This window comes from Delphinapterus leucas, chromosome 1 (assembly GCF_059928025.1).
Source record: "Delphinapterus leucas isolate spDelLeu-1000000601 "Yukka" chromosome 1, BTC_Dleu_Yukka2, whole genome shotgun sequence".
Classification (NCBI taxonomy): Eukaryota; Metazoa; Chordata; class Mammalia; order Artiodactyla; family Monodontidae; genus Delphinapterus; species Delphinapterus leucas.
The window spans coordinates 163,799,616-163,813,398 of NC_143129.1; the positions used below are offsets into that span (position 1 = coordinate 163,799,616).

Sequence of the window (13,783 nt, forward strand, 5' to 3'; positions counted from 1 at the left end):
GCTCAGCAAGATTACATAAGTTGCCCAGAACCATGTAACTAATAAGAGGCAGAGCTTGATTAAACCCACAAGTGTTCTGACTCTTTCCTCCCGCCCCCCACCCCCCACCACCACCACCATGGTATTAGCAATTGTCTGGGCAGAGTGAGAGGCAGCCTGACAAGGGGCGAGGAAATGAAGGGAATGGCTTCAGACAGGGTTAATTCCAGGGCACCTACTTTATGGTGCTTGGTATCTATTAGTGTCACAGGATTTAGAGCCCGGTTTTCCTGCAACATAAATGATCCCATAGCTATCTGAAGGTGGGGAGGCATGGAATGGATTTGACATTAAGGACACAGATCTGCTCCTTAACCGTGTTGAGGGTCAGTTTCCTCATTTGTAAACTGGGGTAATAATACCTACGTCACAGAATCATTATTTGGTGTAAATGAGCCAACAGGAGAAACAGCCCCGCTGCCTGATCTATAAATGTGCTTTAGAAAGAAGTTGGATTCGGTGCTCAGGAAGGCAGGAGATAAGTTTAACAAGTACCTTCTTTGTGCCCAGTGTGGTTCTAGGTTATGTAGCTCTCCCCCCAGCATGCCAGGCTCTTGGGGAAGTGGGGGAGCTTATTTGATAATGAAGCTTATTTTCTTTGGGGGTCCATCTGCACGCCAGCTCTGTCTAATCCCATCCTTGACCCGTATCCACACAGCTTTTCGACACAATGAGTGTCCAGATCCGGGCGTTCCAGTAAACGGCAAACGGTTTGGTGACAGCCTCCAGCTGGGAAGCTCCATCTCCTTCCTCTGCGATGAAGGCTTCCTCGGGACTCAGGGTTCAGAGACCATCACCTGCATCCTGAAGGAGGGCAGCGTGGTCTGGAACAGTGCCGTGCTGCGGTGTGAAGGTGCGTGCCTGCCGGGCCGGGGGCCGGGGCTGTCAGCCGGAGAGGCTGAGGAGGGGGACCGAGTGGCCCAAACCCCAGTCGTCCTCTTCTCCCAGGACATGGGACCACCCTCTCATCCTCACCCCAGAATGGCCGGGGCTTTATAGAACCACAATGCACAGATATTTGAATTATAACCAGAGATTAAACAGGAGAAATGCTGGTTCTAGACTGTCAGGCATCAGAAACACTCTTCTTTCAACTGGGAATGCTCTCAGTATCACAGCCATTAGGAGCCCCGCTCCCAGCTCCTGCACAGGGGAGCTCCATCAGCCTGAAGCAGTGTTGGCAGAGCTGTGAGTTTGCGTGTCTTTCAAGCTGCCTGCCACTCTTTCCTTCTCCACATGCTAATTTCCCCCAATTCCCTGGGACATCTCCCAGGCTTGGCCTTGGTGTCCCTGTTAAATGCTGCCTTGATAATCCTTGCAGTGAATCTCCAGGAGACCAGGGGCAGACCAGCCAGAAAAAAGACACAGCTTGAAGCAAGCACAGGGGTTGTTATGGTGTCTCCTCAGTCCTGCCTTGCCACGCAGACAGGTTTTGACTCAGTTTCAGAGGCTAGCCATCTGGTCCCCCCAACTGCAGGCATGGAAAACACAAATTAAGCTTCTTAAGGGCAGGAATTATGTAAAACTTGTGCACCAAGCACAATGCCTGGCACAGAATAGGCCCTCGATAAATACTTGTGAATAATGGGTGAAAAGTGAGTCTCCCACAGACCCCTTGAAGGCAGTGACAGTGGAGGCAAGGGCTGCAGTTCCCTGCTTCTGGGACCCAGAAAGCGCCTTCCTCTTACCTCGCGTGATGGATAGAGGGTAGCGACCTAAGGGACCTCTCTATACGCAGTCCCCAGACCCAAATCCAAGCACCCCGGCCAGCAAGGGGGAAGGGCAGGAGAGCAGAGCAGCGAGGGAGGCGTGCCTCGGGGCGACCGCTGCCCCAGAGCTGACAGGCAGGGGGAGCGGGGAGGAGAGACCACCAAGGGCACAGGGTCCAAGGCAGAGAGGGTGGCGTCAAGGTGGGCCGTCGAGTCAGAGGGACCTGGGCTGGAATCCTGGCTAGTCGCCTTTTTCCCTCTGAGCCTCTGGTTTGTTTGTTTTTCTTCAGCTAAAAAACAAGTGGGGAGATGATAATAAGATGCACATGTAAAGGGCACTTCCTGGCAGAGAGCGAGTTCCTAGCATAAGTGTTAGCCATGCTCTTGCTGGTGTGTAAGCTCCGTGAGGTTAGGGAATCTTCCTTGGGCTCGTATCCCCACAGCTGGCATATTGCTTGATGCCTGCTAGATGCTCAGTCAATACTGGTTGATCAATCACTGAATGAATGAATGAATGACTTTTTAACTAGGTTAGAGCCTCCCTCATGGCCTCCAGAGCCCTGACTCTCACCAGACTGCGTTTTGTCTCCTCCCTGAAACTTACCCGCTGAGTCGCCGGGGCCAAGTTACTTGACTTCTCTGTGCCTCAGCTGCCCCATCTGTAAAGTGCAGTTCATAATGGGAGCCCCCTCACAGGGTGGTCGTGGGCAGGCACCGCCCCTGGAGCAGTGCCTGGCAGAGGGGCAGCGCTCAGTCAGCGTTGGCTGTGAGCGTGGTAGCCACTGATTTTCATCATCCCTGACATCATCAGGTGTATATCGGTCCACTTCGGGGGATCACGTGGTGGTTCGTCCTTCCAGGTGCCTGCTCCAGCCGCGACGCAAACAGGCGTCTTCCTGCCCTCCACGGTCACACAACCACGTCCACACAACCTCCTCTGCTGTTTTTACCCAGCAGAGCGAGCACTTTTGGAAACAGCATAAGCTTTGGTGTCAGGGAACCGTGAAACTCCTGTCTCTGCCCCCTCCCAGTTGTGGACCCGATGGGTTGGGTGGCTCCCTTGTCGGCAGCAGGGGCATAACCACTCGTGTCTGATGGGGTTGTTTGGGGGTGAGGCAGAGCCCAGGGTCTGGGGGCTTGTCGGTCAGTGGTCTCACCTTTCCTACAAGCTGGGCCCCCCATTCTCCCTCATGCTCGTCAACCTCCTCTGACTTCTTTGGTTTTCCTCGTGGTCCATCTCACCCAGGACATCTTCCCTGCTGTCTCCCACTCACCTGATCTCTCCTTCCTCCTGGATCCCTTGCTCTGTGGGCCACCGCCGGACCACCCTATCAGATATTTGGTCTCACCGTGACTACATTTTTCTTTACCAGTTCCAAGATTCTTGGCCCTATCTCCCAACCAAGACTATAGGACTTCCGGGGGCAGAAGCCCAGACCACAGTGCCCCTGAGCCTGTGGGGGCTCAGTCCCAGTGCAGTTGACCCCCCTGAGAGGGATCACGACTTGGTAACTACAGAACCCTCCTCCACTTTTCTGAATCAGGTGCTCCTAGACCATAGTTCTGCCGGTGCAGTGAACCACTCCAGACCATGAGTGAATGTGCAAGAGAACTCGACCTTCATTAAAGGACCTTAAAGCGGTTCACTGCTTCATAGGCTGAGTCTTAATTTTGAAATTAGAGCTGTCTCATTCGTTCTGTCCCTGGAGGGGAAAATGCTTAGGTTGGGGGACAGTGGACAACCAGAGATAAGGGGGCAGCCTGTTGGAGAGATGCTGACTTGGCACAAGGGGAGTCTGCTCAGTCTTCTTAGAATGATGGGCATTTGATACCAACCTGGTTTCCGGAGACCTGGGGAGCAGCAGGTTAGAGAGCCAGAGTGAGAGCCGGACGCCACCTAGGGTGGCCAATTCTGGACTTGAAACCGTAGAGCAGACAGGGTAAGAAGCTCCTGGAATCTGGCCCCTCCTTGGCCCCTTTCCCTCCTGGGTTGAGCCTTGGAAGAACCCTGCTTTGTAATCAGCATCTTTGTCTTTCCATTTTTTCTAGCTTTGTTTTTGATTAAGTATCCCCACCTTGTGGACAATTAAATGTGGAAGCTAATGGACTTTTAAAAAATCTTTTAATATATGCTAAAAGCCTCTTAGCTTTTGAGAGGCTATAAAAGGACAAGGGAGAAAATGGCTTCTTCTCCTAAATTTAGAAAGAAGGATGATCATCTAGCTGATCTAAAGCAGAAGTCGGCAAACTTTTTCTTAAAGGGCTAGCTAGGAAGTGCTTTCAGCTTTGAGGGCCCTAAGATCTCCCCTCAACTCTGCCATCGTTATGCAAAAACAGCTTTGACCAAACAGAAATGAATGGGTCGGATTTGGCCCCCGGGCTGTAGTTTGCTGACCCCTGACCTACAGAACAGAGGACATAAGAGATCCATATGTTTAAAATCAGGAATTTCCTAAGAAAGACTTCCAAGTAGTGAAACAGCTACAAAGGAACGCATGGTTCTCACCCCCGCATTCATCTCTTCCTTGTCTCTTTTAAGGAAGAACGAACTAATTATACATCACTACGGTAGGTGGTTTACAGGTGTCACCTCATTTCAGCCAGGTACCAGTCTAGGTAGCAGGTGTTGTTATTGTCCCATTAAAGCACAGAGAAGCTAAGTCACTTGCCCAGGGTCCTCCCAGCTTGTAAGTGACAGAACCAGAATCCAAACCCAGGCTCTTGGCTACCCCGTTACTGTATTTTTCTTGAATTATATCACTAGAGAGAATATAATTTCAAACATATTTGTAAAAGACTTAAAAGCATCCACAAATAGGATGACAAGCAGGTTTTCTACTTTCCATATCCCAGTAGAAAATTAAAACGAAAGGAAACATATTGCCTGTCACAAAAGACAAAGGAAACAGGACACCACGTGGAAGCATGAGAAATGGACAGCATAAAACAAAATGACAGCAGTAAGACAAACGTATCAGTTATGATAATAAAGGTAATTACATTCCCTATTAGAAGACAAAGACTCTCAAACTGGGTTTAAAAAAATATGCTGTTTAAAAGAAATACATGGGAAAAAAGGAGATAAATTATCTACAGTGTGTATGTATTTTCATTTTTAAAGTAATACTTGGTAGTTGTAAAAAATGTAAACAATACACAAGTGCAATAAAGTTAAAGTGGAAATATTCATTTCCTAATCCCACTCCCCAGAGAAAAATGGCGTAACGCTTTGGTGTAGACACGTCCACATTTTTTTCTCTCTGTATGTAAAATAAATGTGTTATTTTTATAATTTTTTAAAAAGTCTTCCAAAAAAGAAAGGTCAGTTCTCCCCACTCCCACAAGAGGAGTCTAAGTGATGGTGGTAGTTCATTTAGGCCTCTGAGGGAGAAGGGTAGTTACTGAGTTTCTAACATTATTTCATTTAATCTTCTTGTCACTCTTGTGAGAAAGATTATTATGCTCTATGCATGAGAAATCTGCAAACCAGCAAGGTGAATTGACTTGCCTGCGATTACCCAGCTAGTAATAATTGAGCACTTACTATGTGCTAAATACTAGGCCAACTGCTTTACACGCACTGTTGTATTACATCTTCATGATGACCCTACAGGGGAGGTACCGTTATGATCCTCACTTCACAGATAAGGAAACTGAAGCAGAGTGGTTAAGTAACTTGACCAAGATCACACAGCTAAGTGAACGGGAGAGTCCGGATTCAAATCCAGATATTTTGATACCAAACGATCACTTTGAACCACCAAATGCGGTCTGACTCCAAAGTTCATTCTCCTTTTGCTCTACCATAGAATGGTGGAGGATAGGTGGTGAGGGGTATGGGGGGGCGGGGGGCGGTAGTGGGGAGGCAGCGCTGGAGGGAGTCAAGGGAGAAGCTTCCACTGCTTCTAGATATTCACACCGAGACCCCTTTGAGGGCAGTAGTCGGGGGTGGGGGTGGGGGTGGGAGGGGGTGCATTCCCACGTCCACCCGTAGTGGTTAGAAATGGAGGCTCTGGAGCCAGACTGCCTGGGTTTAAATCCTGGCCCTGCTGCTTCCCTGCTGTGTGTTTCTGGACCAGTTACCTAAGCCCTCTGTACCCGTTTCCTCAACTAGGAAATGAGGCTAATGCCAGTACCCACCTTAAAGTTTGCTGTGAGGGTGAACATACAGGAAAAGCAGAAGCACACATCAATTAGCATGCGGCCAGTGAGGGCTCAGGGAGCGTGAGTTCCCAGCATCACTCTATCCCATCACCACCCCCAACTGCCCTTTGCCTCGTACAACTATAGCATCCAAGGTCAGGAGAGGTGGATCCTCCCTCACAGGGGCACCAGCCCCTCCTCAGAAACCCAGCGCATTAGCCATCTCGTGCTGCCATAACAACATACCACAAAATGGGTGACATAAACAACAGAAATGTGTTTTCTCATGGTTCTGAATGCTGGAGGTCCAAGATCAAGGAGCCGGCAGGGTTGCTTTCTCCCGACACCTCTCTCCTTAGCTAGCAGATGGCCATCTTCTTGCTGTGTCCTCACATGGCCTTTTTCTCTGTGTACGTGCACTCCTGATGTTTCTTCTTCTTGTAAGGACACCGGTTCTTTTGGATTAGGTCCCATCCTTATGCCCTCATTTCACTGTCGTTATGTCCTTAAAGGCCCATCTCCAAAGCCAGTCACATGGGAGTTACGGTTTCAACCTGTGAATTTGAGGGGGCACACAATGCAGTATTTCGTTCCTTCCACAAACTATTTATTGAGCACCTACTCTGTGCCTGGCACTGGGATAAGGCACTGGGTACCTCTTTTGTCTTATTGCTGAATTCTTCTCTCTGTTCAAGGCAGGACCCTCTCCTCTTTTTTTGTCTTTTCCGTGTGTGTGTGCGTGTGTGTGTGTGTATCTATATGTATATCCTTCTTTTCACCCCAACAATTTTAATGGAAAATTTCAAACAGAGAGAATAGTATAGCGAACCCCGTGTACCCATCACCTGGCTTCAACAATTATAAACTCACGGCCTATTTCATTTCATTCATACCCTCTGCATTACCAGTATCTCCCACCATTACCCTGCTCTGGGATTATTGTGAAGCAAATTTCAGGCATAATATTTCATGCACAACATTTTAGTGTATATTTCTAATGGATGAAAAGAACTCCTTGAAACAGAACCACCGTGCTATTATCTTAAAATTATGAAAATAATTGCTTAATACAACCAACTTTTCATGATTATCTATCCCTTTCTTTCATAGTATTTTTTAAGAAGTCAGAGCCCTAGTGAGGCTGTATGTCTCAAGTCCTTTTTAATCTGTAGGTGTCTTCCCACCCTCTTGCGATATTTTTGTTGAGGAAGCCAGGTTGTTTATCCTGAGTAGCCTCCTGCAGTCTGGATTTTGGCGATTACATCCCTAGGAGGTTGTTTAACATGATCCTCTCTCTCTTACATTTCCTTTAATTGGCAGTAAGTTCTAGAAGCCTAATCAGATTCAGGTTCTGGTGTTTGGCCAGAATATTTTACAGGCAGGGCTCTATGCCTCCATCAGATGCATGTAATGTCTAGTTGTTTCTCTTTGGGTGATGTTAGGAGACATCAGTGATCATAGCCTAGAGATTACAAAATGGTAACATTCCATCTCTTCTTTTATAAGCTGGAATACTTACGGAAAACTTGCCCTGATCAACTGTTTGGTTACCCTGTGGTATAGTTCATACAGGAAAGACAGGAGAAATACTTAATTATTTTCCTTTATTTACCAGTTTTCGTATGAATGGGTTGACTCTAACGTCTTCCAAAGTTGAACATTTTTTTAATAGCATTACAATCCAAAGGACTGAAACATATTTTATGCATTTAAATCCATTGCAGTTATTACTGTAGTCAACGCTCAGATCATCCCATTGGCCGGCGGGAGCCTTTTGAAATTGGCCCAACCTCATCTTGTACATTTTCTGTCCCTGACCTAAAATCAGCTGTTTCTCCAAGGAGTCCTGGTTCCTTTTAGTGAGAAATGATATTCAGAATCTGGGCACTGGCTCTGCTTATTACTGAGTAGGTCCTCATTTCTAAGCCTTTACAATGAACGGAGCTAAGAAATACTTTTTGAAAGATAAAATGCATCATGGGTTCATTTCATTTCCAATGTAGGAACATTTTTTCTTTTTCACTGAACTTCCTTGATGTCGTATCTGTATCTTCTTTCACTCTTGCTGGTAATCCAGGTTCTCAACACCAACATAATTTCCCATATTCCTTAATATACACCCAGGAGTCTCAAATTGTAATACCAATACTACCAACAGCAATACGATTACTGAAAATCATTTGTGTGCTTTTCCTTTCAATTCTTCTTGTCTGTACATCCTACTAGGGATGGACTATCAAATTGCTGTGTTTGAAAATCTCTTTAACTAGTTCCTTCATGTGTGATTATGCTACCAACTGATACAGTATTATATTCATTTATTTTACACTGCTTTTAAGATTTGAGAAATTGCTTATCACATTTAAATCTTTTTTCATTATGTAAAATATTTACATAGTTCCAAAGCTAAACCTCTAAAAGAAGGTATATTCTGAGAAAGTCTAACTTCTATCTCTATCCTCTCTACCCTGGCCCCTCCCCCCATCCCTAGGTAATCTTTTGCATTTTGAGTTTGCCCTTTCATTGATTGTTAATATGAGAAAATATGTGTGTGTCTCCCACCCTTTTCTTAGCTAAATGGAATCATTACCCTTGCTTTTGCTGCTGTATCTTGCTTTTATTCACTTAATAAAATATTCTGGGGACCACTCCATGACATTATATAGAACGTTCCTTATTCTTGTTTTATAGCCGCATAAATTGTCCCTGTTGTTGATTACCCCAATTCATTTAGTCAGCTCCCTATTGCTGAGCATTCTGGCTGTTTCCATTCTTTGGCTGTTATAAATAGTACTGCGTTATGTAGCCTGGTACATATATATGTCTTTGCATATTTTTGCCAGTGTATCTTTGGGATAGAGTTCTAGAAGTAGAGTTGCTGGGTGAGGGAATAAATGCCTATGAATTTTGCTGGATGCTACCAAATTTCCCTGCATAGGGTTTGTGCTCTTCTGCATGTCCAGCAGGAAAGTACTAGAATTCCTGCTTTCCCTCGGCTTCACGAGTCATCAGACTTTTTGCATTTTTCCCTACCTGATGGATGAGAAACAATTTCTCAGTAGAATTTTGATTTGTATTTATTTTCTCAGTAAGAGGGAGGTTGAGCATCGTCTCAAATGTTAAAGAGACACTGCACTTAGGAATCCTCCCCTCCTTCTCCCAGCCTGGCAGCCACCACCCTGGGATATGAAGATTAACTAGAGAGAGTGAAGGATTCAATGAATGGACAGGTTGTTTGCCAATCACCTGAGCAGAGAAGAGAGGAACTAGCCATAGTGATAAAACGATACAGCAGAGAAAGAAAACAAAATGGTGGCCAACAAAGGAAAGATTTGAGTTTCCTTCTCTGGAAAGTTTAGATAGGGCTTTGTTGATGTATAAGACTGAATAGAGAGTAGCCTTGTCAGGCAACAGTGACTCTGTGATCTATGGCTTCCTGCAAAGTGAGTGACAACATCACAGTCCAGCAACCAAAGAGGCTGGGCCTGTGCTGAATGGGAGCCACGAGAAAGTCCCCACTCTCTTCTGAGGCTCTGTGCCTGCCTGGGAACCCAGGCACACGCAGCAGGCATGCCCCTCCCCACCTCCAAGGTCTCACAAGTCCATTGGAAGAGTAGAGCAAAGTATTAGTTTCAGTGCCATGGATGGATGGGTTTTGAAAACAGGTTACTCAGGAGATAACAATACCTATAGGCAATTTATGCTTTCAGTGTTTGATAGAGGTGCTATGTAATTTCTCAGGTTCCCCAAGCCTCAACTTACTGAAAATGGGATAATAATCCCCGCCTATAAAATCAGGATAATAATGGTTATATACCTTTTAATGTTGCAGTTGTCACAAGGATAATCCACGTTAAGCCCAACACATAGTAAACTCACTAGCAGTGAGTTCATACCTATCAGCTGTTGGTGTCGTGCTGCAGGAGGATTTGTCATGCTGCAGGGGGATTTGGAGACAGAGGTCTTGAGGTTAAAGCTCTGCTCTAACTTTATTAGCTCTTCATCTAGTCTGTCAGCCTACTTAGCCTCAGTTTTCTCCTCTGTAAAATGGGGACAACTTCATAAATGCGGTGCACATTTTAATGAGATAACACGTGGGATGGATTGGGTGGGATGGACTGGAAGACTGGGACTGACGTATGTACACTACCATGTATGAAGCAGATGGCTGGTGAGGGCCTACTGTATAGCACAGGGGGGGAAAAAAGAAGGTACAGTCTGTTTGCAGGACAAATATTAAGTTAACCTTAAAAATACATTCCAACATACAATAGTTGCAGACAGATACTGTTTGATCCCACTTATACGAAGTACCAAGAATAGTCAAAGTCATAGAGACAGAAAATACCTTGGTAGATGCCAGGGGCGGGAGGGTGGGGGGCGTGGGGAGGAGGAGTGGGGGGTTAGTGTTTCATGGGGACAGAGTTTCAGTTTAGGAAGGTGAAAAATTCGGGAGATGGATGATGGTGAGAGTTGCACAACAGTGAGAATATACTTAGTGCCACCGAACTGAACAGTTAAATATGGTTAAAATAATATGGTTTATATTGTGTGACTTCTACCTCAATAAAAAAAAATTTTTTTAATGAGATAACACGTGTAAAGCAGGTAGCATCGTAAGTCATCGGTATGAGTTGTCTACTATTAACATCATTATTATTCTTTTGTCTTCTTTGTTAGTTAAACTTTCTAATAGAATTTACTATTAAGAATGCTTGACAGTTATTTTAGATATTTTCAGGAATGCTGCAGAATTGAGAGAGGAAAGGTGTGGTACATTTGCCTGTGTTTTATGATTACTTGGGGAAATTTGCCAAAATTTTGCAGGGATAGGAGTGTTGGGAGCTCCTCATCCCCTTTCCTTTCCAGTCCTGTTCAGCGCATTTTGGGCATCTGGTAGCACCGCAGTAAGGGGATCCCAAGGAAGCAGGGTTTCTTTTAAAACTGGGATGCTGCTTAGGGTACGATCTCTGGTTTTATGCTATCTTCCTAGGTCTGAATCCAAGTTCTACCACTTGCTAACCCTAGTTAGCAAGGGCTAGTTACTGATTCTCCATAAGGCTCCACTTTCTTAGCTGTAAAATGGAGTAAATAATAGCACCCTCCTCACAGGGTTTGTGTTTTGTGAAGATCAAACATGGTAGACACGTGAAGCTCGGCGTGTGACGGGAGCGGGCTCTCAGTCCACGGCCGTGGTGGTGACAGCGGCAGTGGCTTTGGTGCTCGTGGTGAGGGGAGGGAGGTGCCTTCTCAGGGTGGGCGAGGTTAGACTAACAAACAACCCCAGAATCTCAGTGGCTTAAACACAGGAGTTTCGCTCTCACGCAGACTACTCAGGCTACATGTGTAACCTGGGTCACGGGGCTCTTCTCCTCAGGGTCACTTAGAGGCCCAGGCTGATGGTACTTCCTTCTAGACTTTCACAGTCACAAGCTGCAGGTCACACGCTGGCTCTTCACGTTCCCGTGTGGATGGGACACGCATCACTTCCCCCCTCGATGGATTGGTCAAGGCAGTCACGTGGCCTTGCCTACATGGACACAAAAGGGTGGACGATGAGATCCAGCCACGTGGCCTGCAGGCAGAGCACTGGAGCAGCTCTAATGACCACCACAGGGCCAAGGGTCTGGCTACAGGAAGAGGCAGGAGTGATGGGAAAGATGGGAGAGAATGGAATGGGAAACTAAGGGATGGGAGCATGGGCAGAGAGAGGCCAAAGGACTGAGATAACAGGGTTTGCAAGCTCAGAGCCAGCGTGAGGGGTGCCTGAACCCTGGGGGTCTTGTGGCTTTACCTGCCGTGACTACGCTCATCCTTCCATCCACTCATTTATTCATTCAAGCAGTGGTCACTGAGGGACACCCGTGTGCCAAGACATAAGACAAATTATACGGCCCCTGCGCTCAGGGAGCTCACAGCGGAGCGGGCTGTGTGCTCCTGGGCCAGAGCACCGGGTGCCAGCTGTGCCAGGGTGGGCCGGGCTTATGCCTCTGCCAGAGGCCTGATGATTGAGTCAGGAGCAAAGAGAGAACCAGTGTGACCCAAATATTAGTTGTACTTCAGCACCACTAGAATGGCAAAGGACTTTGTTTAAAGGATTCTTTTCATTCCTCCCCTCTGGCCCTTCATAAAACTCCAAGTGATATAACTGGGCATATCCGTAAAGGACCCAAAAGACAGAGCTCACAGTTTATACAGTTTATGTAATTCTCCATAAAAACAAAAACAGTACTTGCTGGCAGACACGTTTTATAGAGAGATTTTTTTGTTTATTTATCTGTCCCCCCAAGAAACCTGCTTCTCTCCCTTCTGTCCCCCCAGCTCCCTGCGGCGGTCATCTGACTTCGCCCAGCGGCACCATCCTGTCTCCGGGCTGGCCTGGCTTCTACAAGGATGCCCTGAGCTGTGCCTGGGTGATTGAAGCCCAGCCAGGCTACCCCATCAAAATCACCTTCGACAGGTGCTTGTAACCACAACCTGGGGGTGGGGGTGAGGAGTGATATCTCTGCGGTGGTGTGGGAGGGAAGCTGGGGTGGGTGACGGACCAGCACCGATGCTGGAACGTCAACGAGGTCAGAGAACACTCGAGTGGCTGCCCTGGGTGGGGTGGGGACAGGCTGCACTGGCTTTGCCCTTGGCCTTGGTTCCATCTCAGTAGCGGGGTCTGTGATGTTTAGGGGACTGTTAGTATCTGAGGAGCATTTCCAGTGTGGGAAGGCGGTCTTCTCACCTCTGACCCGAATCGTGCTCATATGCCCCACTTCTAACTCCCACCCTGGCTGTGCCCCTCGGGTGGGGGAAGTAGCCACCCAAGTATGAACACAAACTTCTTCTAGACGAAGCGTTCATGGTGTAGAATAGCTGTTGCAAACTTTTCTGTGAAGGGCCAGGTAGTAAATACTTTAGGTTTCATGGGACACTTGCTGATATCTGTTGCATAGTCTTTGCTTTTAAAAAAAAAAAAAAATACTGCTTTATAAACGTAAAAAACATTCTTAGCCCTCAGGCCAGCCAAGAACAGACTCTAGACCAGAACTGGCCCTGGGGCTGTAGTTTACTGACCCCTGGCCTAGAACATTCTGACCCCCAAGAGGCTAGTCACTGTGCCTCTAGGTCTGAAGATGGGTCACAGCCCAGGCCACAGAGAGGACTGGGAAAGCCACCTCCAACCACAGGAGGAGGAGGGTTCAACACAGGAGGGAAGGTCCTCCCACATCTCCAGTAAATGTGTGCAGATTATACTAAAATCTCCCAGCCTGCCAAAATCCCCTTGTCCTGAAGCCCAGGTCAGGCAGGGCCTTTTGTCATTTGCAAATTAATGAAGTTTCTCAAGACGTCTTCACTTCCATCTGCGGCAGATTTAAAACTGAGGTCAACTATGACACTCTGGAAGTGCGAGATGGACGGACGCACTCGGCGCCCTTGATCGGAGTTTACCACGGGACCCAGGTGCCCCAGTTCCTCATCAGCACCAGCAACTGCCTCCACCTCCTCTTCTCCACCGACAAGAGTCACTCGGACATCGGCTTCCAGCTCCGCTATGAGAGTGAGTGTCGGGGCGCCAGTGACAGGGTCGGCTGTGTGCGGAAAGGACCGAGGGCTGAGCTCCACCAGGAGGTCCCGCTCGGCCGCGTCGCCGTGGCGTTCTCACTTAGGCTGTGCTCCTCGGGAGGTGCTGCCTGTTCTCAGCACCTCTCAGAGCTCAACTTTAGAAAGAATGGAAGGTCCCCCTCTGTGTGCAGATGACCGGGCGCCACCATGCTGGGCACTCTGGGGACAGATGGTGATGTTGGAGTGAGATGCCATCTCCCGCTCCCTCGCCCTCTCTCATCACCTGCATTCATCGCTCATGCCTCAATTGGAAGAGCTTGTTGATTCGATTCTTTGCAGGC

At 47.4% G+C, this 13,783-nt stretch overlaps 1 protein-coding gene across 1 annotated transcript; it reads left to right on the top strand.

Moving 5' to 3' along the window:
- Positions 1 to 296: 296 nt before the first annotated feature.
- LOC149750796 (CUB and sushi domain-containing protein 2-like) lies at positions 297 to 13,637 on the top strand. The gene is made up of 3 exons (XM_089914008.1): positions 297 to 892; positions 12,213 to 12,351; positions 13,250 to 13,637. Exons 1-3 carry the CDS (start codon positions 472 to 474, stop codon positions 13,635 to 13,637), a joined length of 948 nt encoding a protein of 315 aa, XP_089770134.1. The 5' UTR covers positions 297 to 471.
- The last annotated feature ends 146 nt before the right edge of the window (positions 13,638 to 13,783 follow it).

What these genes read in the sequence shown, in the direction of transcription:
- LOC149750796 (XM_089914008.1), top strand. Translation starts at nt 472, where the DNA reads ATGTGCTTTAGAAAGAAGTTGGATTCGGTGCTCAGGAAGGCAGGAGAT. An exon ending in TGCCGTGCTGCGGTGTGAAG is followed by an intron (nt 893 to 12,212) that starts GTGCGTGCCTGC and finishes CTGTCCCCCCAG; the next exon opens with CTCCCTGCGGCGGTCATCTG. An exon ending in ATCAAAATCACCTTCGACAG is followed by an intron (nt 12,352 to 13,249) that starts GTGCTTGTAACC and finishes CATCTGCGGCAG; the next exon opens with ATTTAAAACTGAGGTCAACT.